Raw genomic sequence first — 15,510 nt, 5'->3', positions numbered from 1 at the left:
CGAAAGAAAATGTCTTACAGCAACACGCTGAAAGATCTCTTCTACAAAAAGGAAACCCAAGAGAGGAGTGTGGCTGTTCTGGCGGCGGCCACGCATAATGTCTCTACTCCAGCCATTGTTGTGGATCATCCGAGCAGCGATGAAGGCGGAGAATCGCCATTGGGCTCACCCCAATCGGTACGGAGGAAAAAGCATCTGTCGCCTTTGGACTTGAGGCTCTCCATCGGGAGCTTATCCGCTCCAGCTTCGCCAACGCCGAGTTTGAGGTGGGACAAGAACGGCTCTAACAAGTGAACTCCTGATTCATTGTCGCTCTCCCTTTAACATACGTTTTCCAGATCGCGGAGCTCCACCTTTTTCCGCATGCACAGTGCGTCACTTACCTCTCTCTTTGAGAAAGACAGACGTCAGCAGCTCGTGGAGAGCCATATGGGTCTGGCTTTGGCCTTGCTGAGCGCCATCCTGATGTCGGTTTATTCACACATGTATAAGCAGATTAGCGATCAAATTGCCAAACCCACTGTGCTTATACTACGAGGCGTGATTCAAGCAATGGTCATGTTTCTGATTGCACAACGGTCCAACACGCCTCTGAAGGCCAAGAATGTCCCTCCGGGCACGACTTTTTGGCAAAAGTACAAGGTCTATATGATTCTTTTGACCGTGGTATTGATTGGAGGCATCCGATTGTGTTTAATCTTTGCTGGTCTGCAACTCATTCACATGTCGACGGTTCACACAATCCTGAATGGATCTCCTATCCTTGTGATGGTTTTGTCCCATTTCTTGCTTCAAAACGATCGCTTTTCGTGGGTCAAGGGCCTTTCTTGTGTGCTACTTGTGGGTGGAGTTGTACTCAACTTCCAGCCCTACAAATGGTTGAACGACAAATTTGTAAGCTCATCTATGTACATACAGAGGAGTTGTAATATGAACGAAACATCCTTAAACACTTTGAACGGGATTTAACATTTGCAGGAAATTGGTTTTGGGTTGGGCGTAGCCTTCAGTTTGGGAGCATTGGTGTTCTCCGCCTGTGGGTCGGTGTTCACAAAGATGATCACCAAAAACTTCAGCAAGCTTCACATCGCCGCCTACATCGGTCTAAGTATCTTGGTGGTGGCGTTACTCTCGTTGCTCACGGACTCGTTGGTTATGAACTTGGTCAAAGGAGACGTGGACCCCGCCTTGGAAGACCAACTTTTGGACATTTTTCCCAATACTACTATTCTTGAGGATCACGATGGCCTTGATGTGGCCTGCATCGTGCGAAAAATCCTGGATGAATACCAACTGAATACGACCTCGTTCGAGATGGAGAATAGCACTAGCATCCCAGAGGATGTGAGACATGCTTGTCTGATCAAAGAGCCCCCGCTCCTGCCCATACATCCTGGGGTCTGGATCAATGCCATCTTCGTAGGAATCATGGGCAGCATTCAACAATTTTGCATCATTGGTAAGAACAAGAGACAAGTCAAGAAAAAAAATCATACTCTTGTTCCGGAGAGGTTGCCATCAATGGAGGGGCTTGAAGTTCCGTGTTTTAAATTCATTTCGTCCTTTTTCAGCCGCACTCCAGAAGGACAAACCCTCGAAAGTGACCATGGTGCGGTCATTGAACATTCTCATTTCTTTTACCATTCAAAGCTCTACAGATGCAATGCCCAACCCCTTGGAGGCGATAGGAGCCCTCCTCGTTCTGGTGGCCATCACTTTTGTCGCCTTCGAGGCTCCGGTTACCAAGGCGATGCAAGAAATCCCTTGTATTGGCAAATACCTAAAGAAGGAGGAGGCTCCCCCTCCAGGACCCCTTCGGAAAGGGCTCACACCTAGCATCTCGAAAAAGATTGCAGACTCGAATCAAAACAAGCAATCCAAGGAGACATCGAGCCAGTCCAAGACTAAATCAGAACAACAGAAACAAGACGATGCGAATAAGGACGCGGGCAGGGCTCTCAGAATCTACCCTTTGCCAGGACAGGCAAAATAACACCTTCCCATCTCAAGTGTTTGTTTCCGCATTCACACCTTCTGGTTTTCTATGGAAATCCCTTTGGAAGCACCAACTTTTAACGCCGCAGACCTCTTATATTTATTGCTCATATTTATGTATTTGTCAATAAACATATGTTTATTTACATTTTGATGCGCTTTGTATTGTCCGGCTTTGGTATCGGTAGAAACGTGAGAGCGAATAAGCCAGAGCAAATTCCTGTTATTTCAATGTCACAAACCGGAGTCTTCCAATTTGGGCGTAAAATTGGACAAAGAGGAAAGGAAGAAGAATATTGAGAATGGCTGTCAACGTATTTCATGCCCGAACTGAACGTTCTTTGTCCAGTTGGTCAATTCGGATGTTAAGCAAATCTTGAAATGGCTAATGTCCAGAGATAGGAAGGCATTAATGACTTGGCACTTTTGGCTCATAGGGTCAAAGGACCTTTTTTCACTTCCATCACTTTGACTCTGCATACACCTCATGCACATCATACACGTCTTACACATTCGTTCGTTCATCCACTGTCACAATGCTGAATAACGCTGAATAAATGGCCGGACGATTTCGGCGTCTTCTCAAAGATTGCTCATTTACAATGAGTTGATGATCGAAAACTTCCGGTTCCGACGCTCTTCAAAGGATTTGACGGCTGAATGGAAAGACTTGATAAAAATTGAAATCTAAAGGCTTCTCATTTGTTAGTCATTGTAAGTCACTAGTCGTTCTTGGCCTCCTCTCCTTGATTTAATGAAGAGCGTCTCCCTGAAATGTGGCATACCTCGATTAGGAAACGAATTTATCCACCGAGGATGGAGGCTGACATGAGTTGCCATCTACTGCAGTGTTTTTGTATGTAATCTCGATTTTTAAAAACGGAAGATAGTCCGTCGACCTTCGTTGGCGCCAGTGAGTGTGTGACCATTGAATGACTTTTCAGCGAACCATTGAAGAAAGGCTCACCAGCCACGTTTAATGAAGAGACCATTTCGACCAGCCGTCTTGATTCACCTTCGCAAACCCAGCGTCGTTCTATCTTTTATCTGACGTAATAGTGGAGATTAGGTGCACGATAATGACCATGATATTGGTCTTTTCTCGTCCCTGGGTTGCTTAGAAATCAGAGAAATGAGTTGCCAAAAGTGTTTTACCGCCATTGGTCGGGCCACTCGTCGGCCTGGCACACCGAGTCACCGAGTCAGAACAAGAGGCCCTCGTGGGAAGGTGCAATGTGGGCCGAAATACCAGCATCACTCACAACCACAGGCTTCCAATCCATGAAGTTTTTTCATGTGTGTTGCCCACACCGAAGAAAGAGAAAGATGTTGGAATCTTTGCCTGGGGGGGGCTCACTTCACAATTGGTTGAGATTTGGGGCCCAAGATTCCTGGAAAATCCCAGTCAATATCTATTTCTTCCTCCACCATTGTCATCACGTCTTTGAAGGTCATCCACTAGACCAGGGGATCAGGTCTAGTTTCTTCATGTCCAATCCATTAAAGCTTTAGTCTGTCACCAGCCAAATCTAATCAAAGCGCACGAAGAACGTAAGATTGAAGTGCTTGAACACTTTTTCGACTCGACACATTTCCAGTTCTCTCAAAAGTGAAATGTGTGATAAAACCATTTTGGCATTTGATTTGAAAAAGAACTTTCAAGAGTCAGTTCCAGCTGTACTGTGCTTTGAGACAATTCATCCCAATCTAATGGTCACAATACGAAAAAACGGTAATATGCCCTAATCTCTATAGCAAACTACGCAATATAACATAGACTCGTATTAAAGTTTAACTTTCCTTTGATCTTTGTTCAACTTTACTCAAGGAATTCAGGATATTGCTTTCAATGTGTGGCATGGTTAAATGATCCGATGCACACGAGGAAATATTAATTGCGATGGGAGTGGTCCAAAGCAGGATTATTTCCTACCAATCGTGAAATGCCAAAGGGCAAGTTGAACCGGCCCTCCACCAATTGAGTCTACTATTGTTAAGACTATCTTAAAGCTGCTGATTTGGATCCATTTATAACGTGGGACATTGAATTTGAGACTATTTTCCAAAATCCTGTTTTCCAAAGTCCTGTTTTCCAACTCTCAATTAAAACATTCAAACCATTTGCCACATCCAAGACTTGAATAAGCCGAAGTTTAACGTCAAAGCAATACCCAACCAACATGTCATTTGAATACAAAAAAAAATCATGTTCAGGCACGCCAATCGTAAGGAATCGCACCAAATTGCCTACCTATGTAACAAACCACAATTTGTTCAGCTTCATCGAAATCTCAAGGTCAAGTTCAGATCTTTGGACAAGAGGCATGATGCTGAAAGCGAGGGTTTCCCCCACTCATTTTTGCCATAGCACTTTTGTACCATTGTACTGTGCTGAATGAAGGTGAGGCGGACCACGTGGAGTTTGGTAGGGGCTGTAGGTATATGAGTAATAACAACATTCGGTTGCGCGATGCATCATCATCATCATCATCGACATTTCTAACAAGTTGTTCAGGAGCCCTATGGTTGACGTAGCCACCGCCTTTCCTCTTTCTTACACACAGTCTCATTAGCAATTACAGTTCTGTCATACTTGATTGGTTACGGAAAAGGAAGTGTTCAATTGGTACATAGGAGGGTAGTAATGTGGAAATGCATGATGCCATTGCAAGACCATGAAGCAGTCGATGCCGTTTAACATCTCACAGCTTCCGAAGGCAAGTTGATCTTTCAAAGTTAATCCCAAGCTTGAGCTGGTGTTTGTTTCTTCTCCCATTCTTGCAGTGATGTAACATATCTTTTGGGTCTGTCTTTTATTGTACGCGGCGTCCAAGGTACTGAAATTGACAGTAAGTTTGTTTCAACTATGCTCTCAAGTCTTGTATTGACATGATGTCAAGAGAAGTGGAAGGGTCCTTTTTCCGTCTCAAAAAGTCTGTAGTCGATCAAAAATGTTTAATAAATCCCATCCTTAATTGAACAGCGAAAAGACGAAATTCATTTGATAATTGGACGATAGGGAAGCAAGCGAAATAAGCTTATTGAAAGTGTGGCGAGATGAGCCAATACTTAGGCTTGCTCACCAGCACATAAAAATCAACGAAGGAGGACAGCTTAATCCGAATCGAATGTGCCAATTATCGATGATCCATCCATCCATCCATACTGACATCCTGACATCACGATTTCTTCACCCACAGTTTTCAATAGTTCTTTAAAAAAAGAGTTACGCCTCACTCATGAGACAACGAATTCAACTCTAAAAATACCGACCCTGGCGTGTCTATCTTTCATCAAAAGTTTCTAGTAGAACAAGCTGGGAGGAAGGATGCTTCACTCGATTGAAGAGGGCGCGGACACGCTAGAACCACTTGTTCAGCCTCACTTACCTTCAGCAAAGCTTCAGCCCAGAACGAGACCCCTGCAAACTCTGGACAAGAGCTTGAATCGAAAACGTGGCAACGGACAATATTGCTTCTGGAAGCCATAATTGAATGCTTCTCCAATTGTAACTGAATTCAAGATCTCATGTAAGAAAACGTTTTAAATTGATTGTCCATAAAATCACAGTTGCAGAAATTTGAAAGACAAGGCTAACTTTCCAAAGTTGTGATTAATATATTTTGACCTTTGAGCTATTCTTAAACTGTCTAAATAAGAGACAAATAATCTGTGAAATTGCGACCATGTAGGTAAATTACATACTAATCGAATTGGTATGCTCGTCCCTTTTCACGATATTGTCTTTGAGTTGGTCACTGGCACTTAATTTGAATTTATTCATTCATTGAACGTTATAGGTATTTAAGACCATCAATGTTTCGTGTTTTTTCAGCCTTTTGCAGTTCCATTGGTGCACCCAGCCTTTTTCCACATGTCTCAATTCTGTGACCACACACTCCAGTGTTTGTAGAGGTCCTTGGTCCTGATTACTAGGCCCCAGTAAAAACTTTAGCCATTGCAAGCGTCAGTCTTAGTGAAACAACTCGCACAACACCTCTGGGCTCTTTTCGTGGCTTCTACGACTGCATAAGATACACACAACATGGTACATAGATACACTTGTATCTTGTCTTAGTTCCGATCTCTTAGCTTCCGAGTTTCCGCCAAGCCTCGGCACGAGATGTGTTCGTCAGATCTTCATGGTGCGACTCAAAAACGTTCCTGTGACCGAAAAGCAAATTAGAACTTGAGAGTGACAAATTGGAAAAAGTTTCCATTCGTTTGTCCGTCCTTCCCTCCTTCTCTCAAAAGTCATTGCTAGTGTACAAAATGTTTCAAGCGACGGAAACAACAAAAAATAGTGAATACGGCAGTGAAGTTCACAACTCTCAGAGCATGACTTAATCATCCAAACGTACAAGAAGTCTTGACTTCTGACCACCGCAGGAACTTCTTGCACAGCGAAATAGTACGTGGTTGGAGGATTTTCGATTCCGGGATGTCCGTCTGACAAACTACCGGTATGGATGGGTTCCTGTTTACATTCAATCCATTCCGCTATGTTTTAAAAACCGTTTTGGTTTCGTGCTGTATCAATACCACCGATATCTAAGGTTCGTTGGTTGAAGGAGGGCTGTTGTATGTTGTATTCTATGTTGGTTCGCATGGCCCTATGGTCAATGGTAACTATATGATGACAAAAAGTAGTTTGTGTTTTTGTGGTTCTAGGTGAACGATGTCAGATATGGGATTGAGAAATACCAGTTGAAAGTAATGGCACCAAAGCCATCGTCATGGTGCTCAAGATAGCCCTTTTCGTAACTGTACTGGGCCTACAGATTGTCCACGGTGCTCAAAGTTCCTTATCTTCTTCATTCAACAACGGAAACCTACAGGATCAGAAAACAACATCCGGATTCCATGCACTCATCTCTCACCGTCGAGGTCATTCAGCAACCCTTTCTCCTTCAAAATCTCCCTCGTTTAGAGATGCCAATGGCCGATCCAAGTCTACCTTGGGATCTTTTTCCGATATCTTTGGTCTTGCCCGGGGATCATCGGACCCAATCCACTCTGACAAACGCCAGCCTCGAGAATTGGGCGGTTCCCATCGTATTGGAGCTGCCTCTACCGTTCAAAATACAAATGTAAGAAAAGTTTTCATATCTTGAAACGTGGGTTCAAACATTGGGATTGGTGTTAGACCCGAAGAAGAGACACACGGTGCTCATAATTTCTGATTCAGTGTTTGCTCAAATGCCGAGGATTCTCGATGCTATTTAATTTGTTAGAGAATCAAAAGGAGCAACTTTTGTTAATTAAGCATCACTGAAAGTAGCTCATATTATAAAGTACATCAAATAGAAATACATTAAAAAGTATCGTTGTTCAAAACTTTGCCAAATAATATTTTTAGTGCGCTTAGTTTTTCCCTGGCATAAAGTTTCATCAATACGTAATTAGCAGATGCTCAGTTATCACACATTGAAAGTTGCGTTTTGCAGCAAAATAGATAAAAAATGACCTAACTATAATAGTTCAAGTAATTGGCAAGAAAAATGATTTCCATTTTCATAAATATTTCTTTCAAACCTAAAAGTAGTAAAAATTCGCACTTATAACCTTTACAGGATGTCCAATTGTCGATCAGATTTTCTTAAACATGAAGAACTACACTAGTCAGTCATATCTTATTACATTATAATACAACGATATATCTACGTAACGAGTGAATTGTCAGATATGTCACTTTTTGCCATGACTTTTTTCTCTTTACCAACGACTACTTTTCACACTTTGAGAAAGAAAATTGTCAATCTTAAAGATCAAAACATATCGAACTCGTGGTTGTCAATTATGGCATTGTTGTGAAATGTTTATTTGAACTAGTTTTAAAGTTTTGTGTGACATTATTCAATATTTTTAGCTTTTTTTCATTTTTTTCTTTATGCTTCAGAAAAGCGAAACATTTTTATTCACTTTTGGTATTTAAAAAAGCGTACTATATTTCTTGGCAATTTCAACTTGGTATAACCGGAGCATTTTGCAGTCAAGTTTGATGCAAAATACAACATTTGAAAGGAAATGTCTCACCGTCTGCTCTTCAGGTTTTATGAAATTTCAATTGACAACGTAACTAAGGACTCTCAAAATATCTGTGTACTAATTATGTTTTCAAAAGTACTAGCTTCTTCAAAGTGGTACTTTTAATGATCAATTGTTGACCAAAGTTGATCCTAGTGTTATTCATCAAAGAAGACCTAGAAGTCCTTGCATTTGAGCAAAATCTTTTTACGTACGAGGTGAGCGCCAAATCAAATGCGAATGGAGCTGCTGAGCACGTCGGGAGTAAATAATTCATATTTTTTTTTCTTATTTTGACCATCGAATCAAATCAATTTTGATGAATTCTTAGATAAACGGGTAATCTATTGGCGTCCATCCTAGGCCACAGAGCCAGTTTTTTAAAAGCCAAGGTGTGAATCTTAGATCGAGAATAGATCCAGCTTATGCAGGATAGTAAGTCCTTTTCTGGACCTAAGATTCACTCCTCGGCTTTAAAAACCTGGGCTCTGGACTCGAAACAAAGAGGTTCCTCTCAATATCCCCCGTCAGTTTTCTGCGTTTTTCAATGACACTCGCGCTCTGTCTGGCTGTTTTCGGCATGTGCGCTCGATCTTTTTTGCATTCACCTTATTTCAAATTCATTGCTGGGATAATTATCTATGTCTTGACTAGACACCAGGGTCCCTAGTCTTGACCAACTTTATAAGATTTTGGACTACCTTCACGTCATGAAAGTCCCAGCTGAACCAAAACATCGAGTCAATAAGATTATTGAGAGTTTGAGTGATGCTATAGAGTCCTTTGTTGACAAAACAAAAACGACTCAGTATGGATATTACCTCTTTAACCTCTACGCGTGTGATGGAACCGTCAGATGGATGTTGCACGAGGATCTTGGCTTGTGGCAAGCGGGCTGCAAGAAGAGCCCTGATTTTCACAGCTCTGAGCACAGAACACAGACAGGATCGGATCCGTTGAGTGATTTGTGCTGTGCATTTTAAATAGCCAATTTAGAAAAGGGCTTTCTACATTCCATCACAACAACGAATGAGACCAAAGTACGGTTCTAAGATCCTTATGCAACAATCAGCCCATTCAGTAGGGTATCCGCCGGGGAACTGTCGGGGGTAGTGCCAATCAATCACCCGTTTACTTTTGTGCTCTACGACCAAGGCTTATCAGCAGAGACCTGAATGTTTTTCTAAGAACTCGCCTACATTGGCATAAAAATACGGCCCAGATGAAAAATTATCAGTTATTCGCTCCCGGTGTGCTCAGCAGCTCCTTTCGCATTTGATTTGGCGGATCCCTCGTATTGTGGACAAGTAAGCCCCAATCTTTGTCAGCCAAGTTATGATGTGTCGGCAAAAATGAAATCTGCAGGAGAAAACATTTTCTGGATTGTGTCTGCCGCTCTGTTTTGAAACCACATTTTTCAGGCAAAAACTCCTCTAATGTTCTTGAGTTATTCTTCGTTCAGGTCATCAAGCAGGGGAAACTTGGTACTGTTCCAATATTTCAAAATGCAATGCTGCACAGGTTAACTTGAATTTCAAACTAGAACATTTTAGAGGCCTTGACTTTAGAAACATATTCACTTGGATTAGGTCCATTTGGATGACAAAAGGTGTATTGGAGGTCGACGTGCGAGTACATGTATCTACATTTACTCATGTTGTTTTAGAAGAAAGAAGGAAGAAGAGGACAAAAGCATGAAGATAGCGAGAGATGAAACTCGCTGATAAGTCAGCCAAGCAAATCAAGGAAGCAATTCTGTTCGTTTCTCTTTTCATTTAATCATAGACGACAATAGCACCAATGATAGCCATCTCCGGTCCCCTTTTTACCTCTTAGAGGTTTTTTGGCGACTCGCAAAAAAAGATGAAGCGTTTATTTGAACTGGATTCATGGATCGACCGTAATTAATGAAGAGCAGGGTGTTGGGACACACCACAGAGCAGGCATAGATTGAAATTATTGTAATGCCCTAGTTGACTTTCAAAATCATCTTACTTCAAAGGGTTAGTGTGTAATCTAAGCTTACACGCGTGATCACGAGCCTTGGTAATCCACCAGCTAACGAGAATCCTTGCAGACTACCTGAAAGAACTATTATGATCGTTAATTTCAGAACTCTCGATTCATCAGTGTTACGAGGGATGGGGTTTACTCAGATGTTAGCGTTTTCGAGCTTGGTCTGGTAGGAGCAAAAGAACACAATGGGAAAAAGGCCGCAGGGTTGGCCCACGGCCTTGGCGCCCCCAGGCCCTTGCAACCGAAAGGTTAGGTTAGGTAAGCTTAGCTTAAATCCAAAAGTGGCAATACTGACTTTCTTAATAATCGAGAGTTTTGGAATTACCGTCCATAAAGAACCATCTACGATCTTTTGCAATGTTAGATGTTGATTGGCTAATCGAGCACAAAAACAGCAACATTGTCATCATCATCATCATCATCTTTATCCATTGAACCATTGCTTTCGGAGCAAGCTTTTCAAACGTGATGTCCTGCAACAAAATGTAATTGGACGGTTAGCGACATTTTTTTTCTTCTTCTTTTCCTTTTTTGCACCATGCACTTGGCTCGCTCGATCCAACTTTGGACAATTATTGGTCATTTTTGGCAGTTGCTAAATACTGAAAAAGATGAAAATGTGAGCAATGTGCAATGTTGTTGATTATTATAAAAAAAGTTTACCGGAAGTAATGTTGGTTGAGCAAGGAAGAAAAAAGATCCGAAATATCACCGTCATTAGTCATTTCTCATCAGTCATCTTTAAGAGTCGGAAAAATAGTTTGTTGTTTTGGTCAAAATAATTGTTTTTAACTTTTGAAAATCAGCCAAAATAAGTTCCGAAAACGTAAAAATAAGTGAAAAAAGTTTTTTTTGGTTCAGTTATTCAAGAAGAATGGTGTTTTTAAGCTTAAATTCGGTTGATTATTGTTTTTCAAAATGTTCTTGCTCTTTGGATTGAGTCTTGCCTTCACATCAGCAAAAACTTAAGTTTGTATGAAGACTCGTCGGTGAAAAAAATCATTTCCCTTAAAAGGGACCATTGAAAAACCTAACATTGAACCTTAAATGATTCAATTTTAGTTTTTTTTTGAAAGGAAATCTGACTTTTGTCCATCTCATAACCTCAGATCTTTGCCCTTGGGCTGATCTATTGGAAAGGGATTCACCTTTCTTTCATAAAGTTCTCTACTCACTAATGGTTTGGGAAAAGACACCGAAAGGCTCACCCACTTCCTTTTGGGTGGTTTTCCAGCCTTTTGTCAGTCATCAGCAGGTCGTTGGATTTAAATATGAAATACTGAAAATTATTTCCCTGCCCTCAAAGAATTACTTGATCATTTTGAGTCTCATACTTTCGTGAAGAGGGTCTATTGAAAAACCTTACACCATAGAATGAATGATCCAGTTTTAGTCTGATGGAGATTATTGTTAACCCTGTGCGTTTTGGACATCTGAAGACTAACTCCTGTAATCCCAGATCTTCCTTCGCCCTTGGTCAGGTCTGCCGTACAGGGGTTCGCTGTTTTTGCATAAAGTACTCCACTCACTAACGGTTGGAGGGTGGACACCGAAGGGCTCTCCCACTTTCCTCAGCCTCTTGCCAGTCTTCAGCAGGCCTTTTGTTTTGGTTCTGACCTCACATTTTTGAACAATGGTCTGGCGAGGGTTAGCAATTGCTACTAGGCAATGGAAGCTAGATCTACATAGAGGAATTGCCCTCTATTTAGATCACTTGTAATACGGGATGTCCCAATGTGCTCAAGATTTACTCTTACTGAAAGCTTGGAGGATCAATGTCAAACAAATCATTGAGCGGAGACAAACATTGTCACCCAAGGTATACCTACATTTCCTTCCTTTATTTCTTCTAAGTTTCCCCTAAAAAATTAGGGGAAAAGGGAAAAAAAAGATTGTTACAATTTCCTTGCTCTGGCCCATATTGCTTGCCATTCCCAATATCTTGTCAATGAATATCTAGTTGGGACTAATTGAATTGAAAAACCTTTTTGCCTTAGTGTAGCAGAGCTATGGAACGGGACTTTAAAACAGTTGCACTCTAAAACTCCTTGTTGACAAACCAATAAGATAATCTTTCAAACCCACGAACAAGCTCCCGTTACAATTTTTTTTAAAGAAGAGAGAGAATTTATTAAAGATAAGTCATCACATCAATAATGATCTTGCACTTGTTTTACCTGTACACTTACATTTCTTGATAAATTATGTCACTTGGTACGCGTACCTGAGATTTTTGTTTTTGAAGTGTAAGCGTTTAACACCCAACCCTGTCCTTTGAGTTGAGAAACACAAAATGTTCAGGGTAAGTAAGCTCTTGAGCAACACACATCCATAAAAACTGGCCAATATCGACAAAAACATTAAACCAAAGTATGATTTTTAAACGGTGCTTGAATAATAGTTCAGTTTGAAGCTTCTTCACATGGACACCACTTTGTTTTTTAATAAGTGCCCGGTTATATGATATTGCAAAACGACTAGTTCCAGCCAAATTTGAAATTTTCAGTTTTGAATAAATTTGACTTACAAATTATTCAATAAGCTAAAGTTGACATAGAAATTATTCAATCAGAGTCAACATCGTCACTCCAGGATTCCCCTTTTTATTTGCATGTAACATTCAGTAAAAGCAATAAATCTTTCCTCTTGAAGTGCTGGCAATGGAATTCGCAGTGGCGGTAAGGATGTCGGCAAAAATACGAATATTGAACTTACTGACAAGAGTTAGTTGTTAGTTGTTCCTTTTGGAAGGACATGTTGTTCTCTAAAAAATCAAGTCGGCTTTGATGCCGATTTGTGATTTTTTCCAGCCTTTACCTTTGATACCGTGCAATCTTGGCAAGCATCTCATTTGTCATCTTATGAAAGTAAAACGCATACCTATAATGACATCTTATGAAGCCAAAAAACATACTCATAATGACAAAGCTGAGTGAATTGTTATCGAAATCATTCATCTTCTTAGCGATTAACTCGCCTTCGTAGATGTCATTATGATCAATTTCCCTGGAAAGTGGCCTAATCATTTTCCACAAAATAGGTTCTATCACTACTTTCATATCAAAATTGCTCAAGGGCACCGTTGCGTCGAGCTAGAAGCTGATATCCTTCATTATGTTTATCTTGTATATCACAACTTATTTCAAAACGTTAGTTTCAGAAGTGTTTCAGGGACGTTGAAAGTGAGATTGCACGCCCAAAAATTTGTGAACACGCTGAAAATAAATTGCTGACACTTACTTTACGTCCCGGAGCCGAAACGTGATTACAAACCTTTTGCAAGGAGGAATTGGCTTGACCGCGAAAAATAATGTTTTTAGCTGGGATTTGATACCAAGACCGTCTTTCATAATCCATAGTTACTTTCTTGAGTTTATAAAAAAGGTCGCTTCTCATTTGCCGCGCTCTTTTGCTTCTTCAGGTTCGGCCCGATTCCCTTTTTGTCAGTAGTGGAGAAATTGTGTGGCCCGAAGGCCCCTCTTCATCTGACGTCAAGTTCTCTCAATTTTCTGTCGGAAGGAAAGGAACACATACATTCCTAAACGGAAACACAAATGCCATTCATGATGATGCTTTGAAAGTGGCCGATCTGAGCGTTCTCGACGTCCATCATCCCCAATCGCCCTACGGGTTGATTCAGGATGTCTTGCCTCGGTCCAAGCTTCCACCACCCATGGATCAGGCCATTGTCGAGGACGCCGCTTTAGGGTTGAATCCTGAGGAAGTCTGGCTGTCGGATGGAGATTTACTGGTTCTCAAAGGTGGGACGACTTCCGCTCAGGATGGTTTTGACAACCCCTGGGAACCCTTGGATGACTATGAAGCGCCTTATAGAGAACCAGTTCTGGCCCCAGAAAATGTCCTCGAAACGCACAAAGGTCAGTTCTCTGGGATAGCCGTGTTTTTGCCAAGTATTCAAGAAGCTCACTTCAACCACATGAGGCACAATAAAAATCGTCAGCAAGAAGAAATCAGTGGACGTTCACCAAGAATTGGTGGATTTCACAGCTTGCCAACGTACTCAAACACTGGCAAATTCGCCGTATCGCAGCCCTTGCCAAGTTCTCCTCGTTTCTCCTCTAATAGCTTTGTGTTTCCACGTGGACATCCAGGACCAAGTTCCTCTCATAGATCAATGATATCCGGTGGCTCCTCAGTCGCACAGAGCACTGGCTGGATTCCCTCCTCGCCCTCTTTCAATTCATTTTTGAGTGCCTCTTTGTCTTATCAGCAAGGCACACCAAAGCCCAGCCGTGGTAACCATCCATTGAACTTTCAATTATTGAGGCATACGGCTGTTGCAAGTACTTCTTCGCCAAGCTTAAGACACTCTAATTCTGATTCCCCCCTGGGGATTACAAACTCAGCGTCTTCACCCACCACTCGACCCGGATTTGTCATTCCAAACCGGAATCGGAATACTGCACTGTTTGGAGTGTCCCTTTCCCAATCTCAACCTCCGTCCTCGTCACATCATATAAGAAGCATTCTGTATCAGAACATTCCCACTGTGACCACAGTGAATAATCTCCCCCTCAAAAGAATCCGCCTCAAACTTGACCATCAGCCAAAACATTTGTCTGACGAGGATCACAAAATCAATTCAACCAGCCATTCTGTGAGAAGCAGTACTAAGCTCTCTAATTCTGGAGCAGACAACTTCTATTATTCTCTATCAAAGTCTCCTCTATCAAAGTCTCGTCCTCAGAAGAACATGAGAGTCCGAAAGCAGACTAATCGTCCACCTTCAGTCACACGCCAATTGTCAACCCACACGTTGAACTCGGAGCCCATTTCTCCTCCTGCAATGTTAGGATCTCTTGTTAAAAAGAAGCAGCAATTACAACCAAAATCAGTTTACCAATCAGTCAATAGGCCAATTCAGTCTCTTCAATGGTCTCCAAATGGCAGTGGCAACCTTTGGAATCGAGCTCGATACGTTCCACCACTAGGGCACCAGCTTCAAGGGATCCAGTTTCTTCAACAACGACCAGTTTAATGATTTCCAGGGATACAATAAATCTCATGGAAAATAGTTGAGCTTTCCTTTTATTTTGATTCAAAACTCTTCTACAACTACCGGGTGTTCGCGAATCCCTTTCCGTTTTTTTGCGCTTATTTTTGAGGTTTTAAATTGATACTATATGGTTCCATTATAAAATAGTGAGGCTTGGGGAGACTAAAAGCTTTCATTTGCTTGGTTGAAATCAATTGTATGACAACAAACAACAGAGTAAACATGAAGGAGCTACGTAAAAGATAGTCACGCGGATTCTAGCTGGGGACAAGCAAAAAGACATCGCCAAGAGGTTCCAGGTCACCCCCAAGACGATTTCAATGTCGACAAACTTTACCAAGAGACTGGTGGGTATGTCAAACGAGAAAATGGTGGAAGAAAACCATTTAAGAGAACACCAAGGCTCATTACTCGTGTGAGGAAGAAAATTTAGAAGAATCCCAGAGTTGGTGTCA

General features: G+C 41.5%; 2 protein-coding genes across 2 annotated transcripts; both read left to right on the top strand.

Moving 5' to 3' along the window:
- On the top strand, window positions 1-2,099 carry LOC131877938 (uncharacterized; the record flags this gene model as incomplete). The annotated part of the gene is given in 4 exon segments (XM_059223784.1): window positions 1-266; window positions 339-894; window positions 979-1,459; window positions 1,572-2,099. Coding segments are annotated over 4 exon segments (1,725 nt in total), but the record flags the coding sequence as incomplete, so codon positions are not given.
- A 3,864-nt stretch (window positions 2,100-5,963) lies between these two features.
- Window positions 5,964-14,718, top strand: LOC131878447 (uncharacterized; the record flags this gene model as incomplete). Its single annotated transcript, XM_059224427.1, is given in 3 exon segments — window positions 5,964-6,458; window positions 6,667-7,085; window positions 13,460-14,718. Coding segments are annotated over 2 exon segments (1,613 nt in total), but the record flags the coding sequence as incomplete, so codon positions are not given.
- Window positions 14,719-15,510: the final 792 nt, after the last annotated feature.

This window comes from Tigriopus californicus, chromosome 3 (genome assembly GCF_007210705.1).
Source record: "Tigriopus californicus strain San Diego chromosome 3, Tcal_SD_v2.1, whole genome shotgun sequence".
NCBI classification, from domain to species: Eukaryota; Metazoa; Arthropoda; class Copepoda; order Harpacticoida; family Harpacticidae; genus Tigriopus; species Tigriopus californicus.
Note: the sequence above shows the minus strand (reverse complement) of the source record. Positions and strands in the feature narration are given on the sequence as shown.